At 43.9% G+C, this 15348-nt stretch overlaps 1 protein-coding gene across 4 annotated transcripts in view; it reads right to left on the reverse strand.

The window, feature by feature from the left end:
• BCAS3 (BCAS3 microtubule associated cell migration factor) overlaps positions 1-15348 on the reverse strand; it is a 544854-nt gene that overhangs the window by 247615 nt on the left and 281891 nt on the right. For all 4 annotated transcript variants that reach the window (XM_066634858.1, XM_066634857.1, XM_066634860.1 and 1 more), the window contains 2 exons: positions 14603-14799; positions 10982-11079 (listed from right to left, as the gene is read on the reverse strand). In XM_066634858.1, coding sequence (XP_066490955.1) covers positions 10982-11079; positions 14603-14799 — 295 coding nt within the window. The remainder of the gene's footprint in view (positions 1-10981; positions 11080-14602; positions 14800-15348) is intronic.

Below are 15348 nucleotides of genomic sequence, written 5' to 3' on the forward strand. Positions count from 1 at the left end.
TTTGGAGGAGCCACAGGACTTGCTGGATCCAGGCGGTTTTATAAGCCTGTCCTTTGCTTTCCCTCCCCGTGCAATTGGTTCCTGCCCTTTCCTGCCCCTACATATCTTCTGGTTCCTGTATGCCATCTTTGGCCTGGTCCACAACAGAGAGATGAACACAGCACTGTTGAAAACGTGCTGCAAATGGGCACATTGCGACAGCGCAGTTTCCAGGCCTACCAACAGGAAGGCTGAAGCCTTCCCCCCACGCACAAGCATAGAAGATGCCTGCCAGGGTAAGTAAGTCCAGCACCGAGCAGCGCAGGATAATGGAGCGGGCGAAATGGGGTGGGTGGGTGGATCAGGCCCATGTGAGGGAGGGGATTGGTGGTGTAGGTGCATGCTGTATCCTATCCCCCTTCCTGGGCCTGATCCACGAACGCAGATCAACTGGGACTTGCACCAGCAATTTCACTGGTGTGGGTTGGAGCAGACCTGCTGTGTGGCTGAGGCTTTCCCTGGGAAAAAGGAACAAAAGCTTCCTTACTTCGAGGAAGCCTCCAACATGCAAAATTCTCCCGCAGGATGCAGCACAAGCTGTGCACAGGAGAATTTGCACTGGATTAGACTGAAAGTCACATGACTCTTTGGCTCAATAGAAAACTTCCTGGCTTACACTGGAAACCATTTTTTGACTCCACCCAGACAGAAGCGAGAGCTGCTCATAGAAATCTAGAGGGAAAGGACAGGATTTGCGTGTATTGTGACAGGGCAATGAGGCTACCCCAAAGCCAAAGATAGCAGCAAATACAGTTGTTCATACTCTTTCCTACTTGGGTCTTTGTGTGGCAGGAAAAGTGTTTCATACAAGTCTATGCTACTCATGCAGATTATGACAAGGGGCAACTTGTAGTTCAACTTGAAGCTTAGACTGTTCACCTCAGTCTTTTTGTATGACTTGATATAACACATGTAGCTGAATGAACCACTGTAAACTGCAACAGTGGGGGTAAACATATTTTCCAATGTTCCCATGCGGAAAAATTTCTCTATAGGTATAAACTAGTAGTGCCAGTAACAGGCTGGGCTAGAACCTTCTCCATGATGTGCTACATTTTTCATTGCAGGGAGGTTTTCTTTACATTGGGAAGCATACAAAAATGGCATAACCCCCACCTGGAAGCCACACCAAATTCCAGCTGAAAGCCTGGCAAAGTCCCAATAGTAATCCATCCCAACCCACCACACAGGACTGTTGTAAAGGATTACTGAGAATATGAGTGAAGTGTTCTGAACATTGCAAAGCAGTGGTTCTTACACATTTAGCACCGGGACCCATTTTTTAGAAGGAGAATCTGTCATGACCCACCAGAAGTGATGTCATGAACGGAAGTGACATCATCTAGCAGGAAAATTTTTAACTATCCTAGGCTGCAATTCTACTTACACTTACCAGGAGTAAGTCCCATTTACTATCATTGTTAAAAGAAGATACATAGAAGCTTATTAAAAGTACAGGTCTGTAACATTTCCCCAAATGCAGTCACATACCTTGGTAGTATCAAATCTAATATATTAAAAATAAAATATTGAAATGAATGGGGACCCACCTGAAATTGGTTTGCGACCCACCTAGTGGGTCCTGACCCACAGTTTGAGAAACACTGCTGTAAAGCGTTACTTTCAGACCATGTTCTGGGGAGCTCCAGAATTTCTTGGAAACTTATCAAGACTTCATCAATAAGAAGATTCATCAGGGCGGAGAAGCTTCCCTGAGAGATAACTCACCTACCACAGCCAACATTTTTCTACTGTGAACAGCCACAGGGGAGTTCTGGGTTTTTTTAGGGTGCACTGTCAGCTTGTCATGTGAGTCGATTAAAGAACTTCTGTGGACTGGATACAGCCTACGGGCCTAGACTTTTCCAAACCCTGTTCAGTGGCAGCTGCAAAGGGTTTCCTCAACAGATAAGTCAGTGTGGCAATTGCCCTGGAAAGGGCTGCTTTAAAGCATTGTAAGAAAGTCTGATAATAACAGTAGTGAATAACAATAATTAACAACAACTAGGCAGAGCATAATAGGAATAGGCACTCCTACTACAGTGGTTTTTTAATCTCTTTCCATTCATGATTAGAAACAGCTAGATGTTTTTTGCTTTTGTTTTAAAAATCCTAAATTTTGAAGTCCAGTATTTTATCTTTGTCTGGAACAGCATCTGGAATTTCCATGGCTCTCATTCCTTGGGGGATGATCTTCCCCTGATGCTCTTGAATCGCATGTCGTTTGTGGAGACGGCACACAGCACGCCTTTTAGTCTTTTCCATTCATCTTGCATTTAAAGTGATATTTTTTCCCAAAAGGCCACCACCCCTCACTGATTTAATAATAAATATTTTGCCTCTTTAAGGACAAGCGTCCCACGTAATCTTGGCCAGCATTTCAATTATAGGAACAGGTTGTTTTGTGACAAATCGAGACTCTCATCACCACATTATGTGGCAGAATGTTATTTATGCACCAGATACATCAGAACACTTTGCTTCCCCCAGTCCCAATTTCTTTCTTTGTGATTGCCTCCAAAGGCCATTTCCCTTCCCCCTAGATGGTGGCGTTTCCTTAACAAAATTTTACTAGTGTACATTTCTGATGCTATCATTTCTGTCACTTATCCAGGGACATAACAACATTTCAAGCGAAGGCAGGGGGTGCAGCTGTGGCGCCAAAGTGCCGACTCTCAGTTCTCCCAGCCACAAACTGAGCCCTGCCTTGTGACTGCTTCAAGTTCAAGAGCAAGACCATTCTCTATTTCACAGCCATTTGTATTGTGTCAGGAGGACAAAATCCAAATGGAAACTTCTTTCCCCTACTCACCCCTTGGCCAATGTTTCCTTCAGGGTTGGGGATAGGAGGTGGAAGTAATATACATAGATATAGATATTGTGATGTCATACAACAGTGGCTTTGAAACTGTGTTTATAGTGATACTCCTTGGTTCCTTGGAAACTGATCTGATTTCTCATTGAGAAAAGAAAGTCAGTATGATATAGTGGTTGGGGGGGGGGGGTTCACACCAGAACATGGGAGACGTGTTTGAATACCCACTCAGCCTTGGAGCTCAAAGGAGTGATCTTAGGCCAGTCACTAATCTACCTCATAGGGCTGTTAGGACGCTGCCCTGATCTCCTAAGAGACAAGGAATGAAGCAAAACATTGTTACAACTATGAATAAGTTGCGCTTAAAAACAACTTGTTCACTGTTCCTGACGTCCTCCTGCAATGTGCAACCGGGAGAGTGTTGAGTGTGCTCTCAGCCCAACAGGTCTGGACAGAATCTTTGGATGAACCATCAGTTGGTGAACTGATTGCCCAGTTTTGGAGAAAAGAGCCTTTCCCACACATTATTCCCCAGAGAGGAGTGACCATACCTTAGCCAACCAGATTTCTTATATGCATACAGGTTATATAGGTGACAGAATCAAATGAGAAAAGTCTACAAAAACTGAGTCCAACTGCTGAGAACTTTGGGCTCATGACTGAGGTCGTCGGAGAATGTGCTTCAGAACTGTCCCTGCTCATCTTTTTCACCAACCCCTGCTTGCAGTGACAGCATTCATCCCACTGGAGGTGGCCATCATTTTTTTCTACCCAGGAATCCCCTTGGAACAACATTACATGGTAGAATTGTTCCCGTGGGACAACTTAGTAGAGAAATGGTGACTGCCAGTCACCTGGAGCTGCTCCTGCCAGTAAGTTCAGCTAGCCCCTGCAAGTTCACCTGTCCCTGCAAAAAATGGTGAAATCTTGCTCTTCCCATCTCAGAAAGGGCCAGTGAAGCAACCTATATGTAGAAAAAAAGCCAGGTTGAACTTCTCACAACTATGTTTTCTAACATGCAGGAAATTTCTTTCGTGGGGAGAATATTTTCACACAGAAACCTCCCCACACTCTGATGGTACAGTCCAGCTAAAGCTTTATGGCTTGATTCTGCTAAATGGATCAACTGGCCCTTATCCTGCAGAGCATGTTCTACTGAGTTCCACGCAATCCTTTCAAAAACCCCTTGAAATAGTCTAGCCCCCACCCCTCCCCGAGGTCCTTGAGCCGTTCTCTCATTTTAGATGAAACCAACCAGTTGACAGTCACAAGCTGAAATTTTTACGTGTGACTTTTTTTAGCAGAAATGCAAATATTATTGTAATGCAATCCAGCACTGCCCGCCAGTTCCCCTATGTCATTTCTGAAATTCTGCCTGTAAGGTTAGGCCTTTAAATAGCGGATACCACATGCAGAGGCGCTTTGAGGGTTGTCGCCAGTCAATCAGTTGAGTGCTTTTACTGGCATGGTATTTATTTATATAGTTCTGACAGATAGAACGGTTTGCACAGTTAGGTTTCACAATGCAGCAGACAAGTTAACATGAAGTACGCCCCTTTGAGGATGTTTGCCAGTGTGTGTGTGGGGGGGCGGTGCATGAGAGAGATTGAGAGAGAGAGAGAGAGAGAGAGAGAGAGAGACTGTGGCCCAAATCCTAACCCACTTTCCAGCACTAGCATAGCTGTGCCAATGGGACATGTGCTGCAACCTGCAGTTGGGGGGCACTCTTGGAGACCTCCTCAAGGTAAGGGAATGTTTGTTTCCTTACCCTGGAGCTGCATTGCCCTTTTGTCAGTGCTGGAAAGTGCGTTAGGATCGGGCCCTGCATGACCTACCTTGTATATCATCTGATCCTGGAATCCTAGGAAAATCTGAGTATTTAACACTCATCTTCAGCATGAATTCTGAGGGGCTTGGATGTGGGGAAGGAAGCGCACTCCACTTGACCTGTCTGATGGAGACAGTTCTTCAGCAACAGGAGTAGCAAGTGCTTCTCAAGAAAGAGAATATATCACCAGCTAAATACCATTATTATCTTTCCACAATTTCTCTTCCAATTACGAGGGGCATGGCTGAAGAAAAAAAGATGGAGCCACTAGCTGTGAGTGACAGCAATTTAACCTTTCACCATGCCCAAAATAACTGCAGTACCTGCAAATGGCATACGGATTTCAGCTCTGTCCTAATTAACCATGATACTACATAGCCTACAGCAACAACAGGCAAATATCAGCCTGGAGGCTCAGCTGTTTCTGAACATGCAACCACCTTAAACTGAGTCAGACATTGATCAATAAAGGGTTGCCTCCTCTAAACAGCCAGTGGCTCTTCAAGGCCCCTAGCAGAGAAAGGTCAACCCCAGCCCTGCTGCCTGAAAACCTCAAGGTACACTTTTCAAGTGGTTCCCAAGACCATGATGAAAATAATGGAGGAATCGCTGCTCTTCAGATCAGGAGCTACCATTTTCCAGGTTAGGTGCTGCCAGCAATGGAGAACTGAATTTCAGCAAGCTCTAACCCTTACAGAAGGAAGTTCTAAGCCACATGTCAGGAAGGAACTGCCAGTGCACCTTGACAAATAAACTGCATAAAAAATAAAGGGTTCCTGCCACCTAGAGAGGAGGCTGCTTAAGGCATCTCTGTGTGATTCACTGTGCTTCTTTCTAAGCAAACTCTGCTGGGCACAGGTGTTCCCTGTGAATGGATAAGCCAATGGCTCTTAATACCAAATCTCAGATGAACTTCATGCTTTCAGAGGAGACTGCATGCGGACAAGTGGCAGATACACATTTCTTTTAACATTTCGATAAACATTTCTTTTAAAAATCTGTATCCTGCTTTTCCTGCAGACTGCAGTCTAAAGTGGCTTACAATAAAACAGAAAAAAAGAACAACAGTGCAGTGTGAAACCTCAAAGCAAAACATATTTTGAACAAGAGACAAAGCAACAGGGCAGAAGCCTACTCACGTTCAACAGCACAACTAGTCAGTTGAACATATGAGGATGCGTGATACTTCAGTAGATCACTGGCTCATCCACTTAGTAGTCTCTGGCTGGCAGCAGCTCTCCAGGGTTTTGGACTAAGGGTCCTTCACAGCCCTTCCTGGGATTGAACTCTGGGGCCTTCCTTCATGCAAAGCATATGCTCTTCTACAGCTCACCCCTTTTCTAAATGACCTACCAGAAGTCCAGTCATAAGGTGGTGCCCCAAGAAGCAAATGGTAGGAGTCACATCACCAGAAGGAATTCCAGTATGTAAAGGCCATCCCTGGAAAGGGTCTGTTACTCCTAGTTCATATTCCATCTTACCTTGGAAGGTAAAGACACCTGTTTCTCCTCCATTTTAAAAACAAACCCTTCAGGTGAAAGGCTGAAATGCACCTTCAATTTTAATTTGCCTACCAAAGGTTTGGGAAACACTTTTGTCTGTAAGTGTTAAAATGCATACTTAACATACTTGGAAGCCTGACTTTGGCCACTGAGAAACACTTTCTAAGACTGAGGATTTAACAGTCTGCTTCATGGATCTCAGCAGAAGGTATTGCCAGCTGAGATTGATACAGGCTTGTTTGCACTTCAATCAGTTGCTCCTTCGTGTTCCGGGTCAGGAGCTGTTACCATTACAAAAAATCCATAACGCAGTGAAAAGGATAACTAAACCAAAAACCACAACAAAGCTATCCTGTTTGAATCGGTTATGCTGCCATCGCATCAAACACAAAGGAAGAGCTGTCCTTCATACTGAGGGGGAGAGCGGACAGCTATAAAATGTGCTAGAAGATCAATTAAAGATGAAAAATGGACTTGCAACTTTCTGATGGCAAGACCAAGAGATGGGGCTCGATAAGAGAAGGCGCCACTCCAGCCATATCTCTGAGCAAGAGGTAATCAAAGGGCCTGATAAGCATCTTCAGAGGAGCACAAGAGACTTGGAACGCACAGTCACTAGGAGAAGAAATTACTTCCTGGTTCAGGGTGGGTAGTAAAAATTTATAACCTATTAACCCTCCACAAACCTTAAAAAGAAGGAGAGGAGAAGATTTTCCAATAAACTGGACATCATGAAGCATATAAAGCCATTTTGGACATGGGTTTGGCAACTTCAACAGGAAGCTGGAATATTTACTGTAGAACAGCACGTAACATGGCAGAAGAAAGTGGTCAGGAAAGAAGAGCTTTTCCCTCAAACCTCTGATTAACCATTTGCTACCACGTAGTCATCATTTTAAGAAGTGAGGAAGTCAAGGGGGGGAGGGAGAGGCTAAGGATGCAGCTCCCAAAGTTGCTCCACTATTTATTACGCAAATGCATCATCCGTCTTTCCACTGCAGAGGAGGCTCGAGGCAGCCTACGTTAATTAAAAGTCAATGCAAAAGAACACTGCTTTTATCGATATTAAAAAAATAGAGAAAAGCTTAGAGAATAACATAAGCATTCAAAAAACAAATAAAAAGTACACAAGCAGCAACAGCAACAAAAACACCATCACATAGGAATCACAGGCAGGTGAAGCTGCCTTATCCCTTGTCAGACCCTTTGTCCACCCAACTCAGCATTATCTGCAATGAGTGGCACCAGCATTCCACCACTGACTGCACCAGCTCTGCCCCAGCCCTGCCTGGGGATGGACCTTCTGCTTGCAAAGTATGAATTCTACCACTGGAATTACACCTCCAAAGGTCTCAAGTCAAACACAAAGTGGACTCAATGTCTGCCTAAACAAAAGAGTCTGTAGCAGGCAGCAATCAAGAGACGCACCTAATATGAGCGCAGCAGATCACCATCCGGGCCGTGTTCCTGAGAAGGCCCACCCACCCTTCTTCAGCTGATAATCCCTAGTATTCACATAGCATCTGCTTCACACATACTATCTTCATGAGTATTATTGTCTTTATATTCCAGGTGGGGAAGACTGAGTTGAGAGGGAGTGGCTGGCATAGTAGACATTTTAAATATGTCTCTACTTGAGAAAAAAAAAAAGGATTTCTGACAAATATAAATCACTTAATATGTAAAGTGTGCTTTATTTATTTTCTAGCAGGCTACTTAATCTTAATAAAATCAATAGCTCTAATACAGGGAAGTGGATTCGTAAATTTATATATTTGTTTTTGGAAAGGTGCAGTAACGTGACATTTGAGAACCTCTGCCATAGGCTGATCTATGGTAAAAAACTGAGCACTGAAGTACGGAGGAAGTAGAACTGACTGCACTACTTCAGATTGTAGCTTGGAGGGCGCCATTTTAAATCCTTCCCCATATAAAACAAAATTAAAATTCCTGCCAGAGGAATACTAGGGGGAAAGTTCCATGCCATCTCCTCTTGTCTGCTTTACTAATTTTCCATTTGCAAGGAGTTGGCTTAATGTAGAGATTATTCTAAAATACCATTCCCCAACTTGTCAAGCTGTGCAGTCTATTCTACCAACTCATTCTCCTACATGTAGATCCAAATTTCTAGGGTACAGTCCTAACCAACTTTCCAGCGCCAAGGTAAGGGCAATGCAGCTCTGAGGTAAGAGAACAAACATTCCTTTACCTTGAGGAGGCCTCTGTGACTGCCCCTACCCAACTACAGGATGCAGCACATGCCCCATTGGCACGCAAGGAAGTTGGTTAGGATTAGGCCGATATCACAGAAACCCATCTGTGATACAAGTGGGATACACGTGTGGAATTCAGACATCTTAAAATGAAGCATACACACTTTTGATAACAACAGGAATGAAACTGCACCTTTAAAAAGAACTGGGGCCCAAGTTGCAGGGCACACAAAAAGATTACTTTGCTGCAACTATCATGGAAGTTACACATTCTGCACATAAAATGTCTGAATAACCATTTGTTTTGAGGGGAGAATATTTGACCCTATTCAATGCATTGGAATCTTTATTATATTGTGGGTCCAATCCTATCCAACTTTCCAGTACTGATACAGCCATGCCAATGGGGCATGCGCTGCATCTTGCAGTGGGGGGGACGGCAGTCACAGAGGCCTCCTCAAGGTAAGGGAACATTAGTTCCCTCACCTTAGAGTTGCACTGTGGTTACACTGGCACTGTAAAGTTGAACAGAAGAGCCCTGAGCTACATGTATTCCTAAGCTACATGTATTCCTAAGTGCTTTTGGAACCAACGCTGTGTTATCCACTCCACTCAAAGCCCCAACTTGCTCGATGGCTGAGCTCAGTGAAATATGACTAGCCAAAGGTCAAATTACATTTTCCATATTGTCTTCAGAAAACGTATGAGGTGTAACAGCAGAACCATATAGCTGCTAAAGCAGACATATATTTGCTTGTCATAACCTCTACTACTGATTTTGGAAATCTTAATATAGAGACACACGTTAAAAGCATTATGGGACCAATTCCATCACACTCACAGAAGTTGATGAACTAGTTGGAACTGGTGAGGGAGTTCCTGCTCTTGCTTGGCTTCCTGGACTGATGACACAAATGGGTCAACTGGACTTCAGAACACAATCAGATGGTAAAATAAGCAAGCAGATTCTAAAGGGCCAACTCACGCATGATGTTGATGCAAACCCAGATTGGCTAATAAGGACAGTGAAGTAGAAGAGACAGCCAATTATTGCTCCCTGACAAATGCACGGGTATGACACGTATGTTTGGAATCGCATCCTTGTTCATTTAAACATTAACTTTTTAGGAGCATACTTGAACATATGTACACCTAAAAATGTTAGTGAAGTGTGAAGCAAGTCCTTGGGGTTGCTTCTTAACAATGTCTTGAAAAGTCCACTTAATAATAGTAGCAGTAGCAGTAGCAGTAGTAATTGTTGTCGTCAAGTGGCTAACAGCAATGCTTCCTATCATATGATCATAAAAGAATCATCAGAGGAAGGTACCTCCACTGCCTGAGGAGACACTGGCCACATCTTCATTGGCCACATGGATGGGCTGACCTTGGCCAGCTGTTAAGCAAGACAAGACTTTGAGCCAAATATGTCCTGACTCACTGCTCACACTCTTAGCCACACGGATAGCCCAACCCACAATGTAACACTCACTTTTAATGTATGAGCAGCTGCTTGTAATGCTGGACCATCCATTATTCAAATACTAGATGAAAAAGCAATTATTACAATATTTCAATAAATAACTTGGCAGCTTGTGCAGTGCCTAGATTAAAACTTTGCTGAGAGAGAGAAGGAGCTTCCCCTTCAAATTTCCCCTTTAAACAACTTTCACAAATCAATTTTCTCGATGTGTTTCAGTTTCCTTTGACAGTTAAACCTCAATCCAATCAGCAGTCTCTAGGGCTTTCCGAATCACTAAAGATTAAAATCCCCCTCAAGCCCCAAGTGTTTTTGCTAATGCTGTGTGTTTAATAACTCCACTTGTGAGAGATTTTGCTGGAGAAAATCTGGCAGTGCTGAAACTCTGAAAGCTATACAGCTGAATTAAAATGTAAGATTGTGCCGTCCTAGTCGTTGGAGAAATAGTAAGGGTGCTGCTGCCATTAATCATAAAATTGCCCCAGAATTGGCCTATCAGGAGAGTTCTTTTCTATCTAGGCCGGGACATGTTGTGGTTATGTGTGGAAATTAAGGCGCTGTGGGTTTTTCTTAAGAGATATTTCGCTTAAGGTCAAGGTTAAGGAAGAATTTCAGAGGTTTTTCTACTAATATAAAATATGAACACTGAGGATCCAATTATTACAAGCCAAGCAACTGAGCATCATATGAGCTGTTTAAATCACATGAAGACATCAAGATAAGAAACCTGGCTCTGCAGGACTGAACACAACATTTGCTATGGCCAACAGTTCAGTTTTAAGATACAGTAGAATTCCCACAGATTGCAACACAAAACGTCAACTTTGTAACTACAAAGGCATTCCGGCAGAAACCTAGCCTCAGCCTCACTTCCTCTCTATTCCACACAACTATCCCCACAGCTGTTCTCTAGAATATCATGCCCAATCATCTGCAAAATGCACAAAAATAAAAAAGGAAGCTTCTTTTCCATGACTTCGTACTCATGCAACAAAAATCTCTGGATTCATTCAATGTTCACAAGAGTTTATCAACAGGAAGTCAACACAGTTGAGAAATGGCACCTTGGAAAAGGTCAGAAACATCAATTCATAGGTAATTTCCTACCTGAGGTAGCATCAACAACGGTCGAAATCCCTCGGCGGTCAGACATGGGGCGTGATGCCCCTGGCATGCTGACAGGTTCAGAACGAACAGGCTGGATTCTACAATACAAACCATAACAGGTTACTAAGTCTGAAGGCCTGCAGGTTAAGAAATGTACTGCCATGACTTGGTCCACAAAAAGACAGGCACCAGGATACAGGCCTGTCTGGGAGTTACGCTCATTAGTTTTAACAATCTAAATTGTGTCTATGATAGAAGTATGCTAACCATGGGTAAGAACTATGCTCTCCCGTCTCTGCTAATCTTCCAGCAAGGCCTTAAAGCATTTCCTTTCCGCTTTGTTTTCCTCATTTGAATATGTTTTATCTCTGCTGTTTGTATTTTAGATTTCTTACACTTTTGTGCCTGGTAATTTTAGGCTTGGTGCATATTATTGGTATCCTGTTGCTTTCATTTTGTATTTTTATTGAGTATTTGTTGTATTGATGTTTTATTATTTTATTCTTTTTATTCCTTTTTACTGTAAGCACCTTGAGTATCCTATATTTTGGGGGGGAAGGCGGACTATAAATCCTATACATACATACATACATAAATACATAGTTCAGACAAGGTGGTTCTTTCCCAGCACTACCTGACTGAATCTGGGACTTTCTGCTTGCAAAGCATGTGCTGGACCATAGAGCTATGGCCCCTCCCTTATGACATGTCTGCAGAAGAGCTTCCTGGTGGAATGTGCTGCAGCTGAGATCTGTCTGCCTGTCACCCACTTTTGCCCCCTGTAACGCCCACAACAGATCCATCTCCTGAGGTGTAGTTTTTGCTCGGACTACAGTTCCTACAGTTCTCTTAGTGAAGCATTCCTGGATTCCCTGGAACATGGGTTCAAGATCAAAGCACATCTAGTCCTCCAAACAACTGATGGAGGCAATTTCCTCACTTCAGCATTGGTTTAAAGTTGCAGCAAGCAGATAATCTCTGCTACCATATGGAAGCCGCAGAGGGAAAGGGAATATGAAGGTGCATTTGGCCTCTGCAGCTCCTGCTTCCCTTCCATGTTGGCTGATTTTAAGAAAAAGCCTGAGATGCCCTATTTGGTCTGGTTTTGATGATGCCAGCGTCACCCACCTCCTCATCCTACCAGGTCAGCTTCTTTCACCAGAAAACACTCCGCATTTCTTTTTCCACTATCTGCTTGCAGCACCTCCCCTTATCTGCCCACACATTGGGCCATCCAGAATTGGACATCTCCAGCTTGCAATGACCTCTCGAAAGGTGCAGCACGCAGGCAACAGACTCCTACATTGCTCTTGCACGGTCCTAAGACCCTGTTGTTGAGCCCTGGACTTTCTCTTCATACTCAATGAGCAGGTAAGAACAGCATGATGGCCTATTCCCCACAGGATGTCCAGGGCTTCACTCCCACTATGAACCTGGCATTGAAGCTTGCCTGACACACAAGCAGATGAACTAGTTGAGTGTTGGATTACCTCTCAGTCTTGCCTCTCCTACTCTGTATCTGGCTCTAAACTTTTTTTTTTAAATTATATTTTAAGCAGATGTGTATTCATCCTACACTTTACCCCCTCCCAAGTCCCCAAATGCCAAACAAAACCCTGTTCAGAGGCTTGGGGAAGGGAAGTGTTTGTGGTTGATATCCTAGGCCAGGGGTGTCCAAACATTTTGGCAGGAGGGCCACATCATCTCTCTGACACTGTGTCAGGGGCCGGGGGGAAAAAGAATTAATTTACATTATAAATTTGAATAAATTTACATAAATGAATTTATTAGAGATGGAACTTCAATGAATGAATGAAGGTCTTGCAGTAGCTCAAGGCCTATAAAAGGCCTTGCACAAAGCAAGGCCGGCCTTTCCTTCACTGCCACTGCTGCATCACAGACATGGAACAGCAAGTAGTGGAGGGAGCCCTCGTCCCACAGGTGAGAGGTAGAGGTCCCACAGGTGTCCTCATGCTGCGAGCAGTTGCATTGGGCCAGAATGGGCTCCAACAAGTCTCCAGAGGGCCAGAGGCTCATTGGAGACTGGGGGCCTGATTGGGAGCCCCCGAGGGCCGCAAGTGGCCCCCGGGCCGGGGTTTGGACACCCCTGTCCTAGGCCATAAGTCCCAACAGAGATAGTTGTTCCCTGGTTCAGGCACACTGGAAATCTGCAACTGGCTTATTCAGAATACTAGAGAAGAACAAGCCAGCAGCAGCAGCTGACGAATAGCAAGGAGTTTTGCTCTGCCATTTGGATTTCTTTCTTGATTTTTAACAGAATGATGCTAAGAAAATCAGAAAAGACAAGTAACGTTAAACAAGAGATGTTCTTCTCCACTCAGGTTCTGAGTCACTCTAAGAAGGAACAGAAGTCGTGAACCAGCATTCGCTTCTGCTTTGTTATCTTGGGATGTTATTGCTGCTGGCAAAAGAGTAGCTAAAAACATATTTCCACCATATGATTCAGTTTTGTCCAGTAATAACAACAATGAAAAAAATAATAAAATTATACACGAGGGAGAAGGTTATTCAAGGCCTTGCTAAGTTCAATTTGAGTACCAAAATTTTTGACAATCCCCTGAAAAGGAAAACAAATTCAGAGACGGGAGAGGAGAGACACGACATATTTGAGCACTTGCTGCCTGAGCAAGGGCATTTCTCAAGGAGCTTTCAGGTCATGACATGATGGGAGAAGAGGATCAATGAACTGAAGGCCTTTGGGCCAAATCCAGTCACTAATCCACTAAGGTGCACCTCAGCCACTGTCTCCCAAACTGAGACACAAACAAAGCGTTCTTTAATCCTCTCACCTGTTGTGTGGAGAGCAAAAGAGGCTTTGGCAGAGTCTTTTGCCCTCTTTGCTAGAGGTCTTCAAGCTGAGATGTATCAGGTACCTTTAGGGAATGCTCTAGAGAGGATTTTCCTGCTTCAAGCAGGGGTTGGACCAGATGGCTTCGAAGCCTTCTTCCAACTCTGTGAATCTATGATTATGCACCCCAGCTGTTCATTCCTGTGTATAAACCAAGATGAAGAGCAATGGAAGGAAGCAGCCAAGTTGCCTAAAGGTTCTTCCAAAGTCTCAATTGCTGTTCACATTGAGGCAAGGGTGTGTTCAGGAGCCCTTTGCCTGTGTCGCAGTTAAGGTGGGAATAAGTCAGTAGCCATATTCAGATGTTACTTCCAATCTATGTACAATGTACACAGGATTCTTGATTTGCACATATAATTACTAGTTATTTTCCATGTGCATACAACAGTATACGCAAGCTATACGCAACATAGGGGTGGGTATATTTTGGTCTCCAAGTTGAACTGTAAATGAACTCATGCAGTCATTAATCCCAAAATGTGTGCATGTGAACAGGGACCTTTATGTGTAGACAAAATGATATGTAAATAGGCCTAACGCAAGAAGCCAGTGCTGCTGCCCCTTCAGCCATTGCTCCGTTTAAAATATATGCCCTGCTAGAAACAAATCTCTGCTCAAGGTCCTAAGCAGACTTGGGCCTGATGAAATTTATTCCACAGTTGTGTGAGTGAGGCAGGATATCTGGGTTGGTGACTCTTGCCTGTATGTGCTGGGAGTGGGGAGAGGGAACTAGGAAATGCATTCTTTTTAACCTTAAGCTGTTCAGATCCAGATCATCTGTATCGAAGTCCAGGAGAGGCTGAGGAGTGTCGTTGGGGCCGTGCGACTGGAGCACTGAAGAACTGGATGAAATGACTGTTGTTTGGCCTGAGGGATGGATGGTTTTGAACTGGAACTGTGGGCCCATCCACAGGCGCCTGTGAGGTCCGGTATGAGTCACGATTTCCACCTAGAATGGTAACATCCAATGAAATTAAGGCAAGTCCAAACAAGCCATTATAACTAAGTGCTGAAAACTATTATCGGGGCAACACACTGTGCATACTCCATCTCCATAACCATCAGGTCAATTGAAGACCTCCAGGTACCTGAGGCACGATGCCAAATGCCATTCCCCTTACCCAAGCACACTAACCATTTAGTGATCTAACCCACCACTCTACTCCTCTACATTCCTCTTCCATTCCATCCTTCCTCCCTTTTCAAATCCAGAGAGTGGAAGGACGAGGAAGAGTGGAAATAGATGAGCAGACGACACAGACATACATTGCCAATCGGTCTCCTGAGGCAGCCGCATGGATAGACTGTCCATGGCAACTATCCTGAGAAACTGCAGAATTTTGGATCAAGAGTTCAGGATTCCCAAGATATGGGTTACACATTAAGTTCAACAATAGAATGAAGAACAGTTCCTTCCCTGCTGTCCTTCCATTGGGGACTTAATCTTGCCAAGCCTTCTACTTCTAGTTGTGTTTTGGTCTCTTCTCTTTGAATATAT

This window comes from Tiliqua scincoides, chromosome 8 (assembly GCF_035046505.1).
Source record: "Tiliqua scincoides isolate rTilSci1 chromosome 8, rTilSci1.hap2, whole genome shotgun sequence".
Classification (NCBI taxonomy): domain Eukaryota; kingdom Metazoa; phylum Chordata; class Lepidosauria; order Squamata; family Scincidae; genus Tiliqua; species Tiliqua scincoides.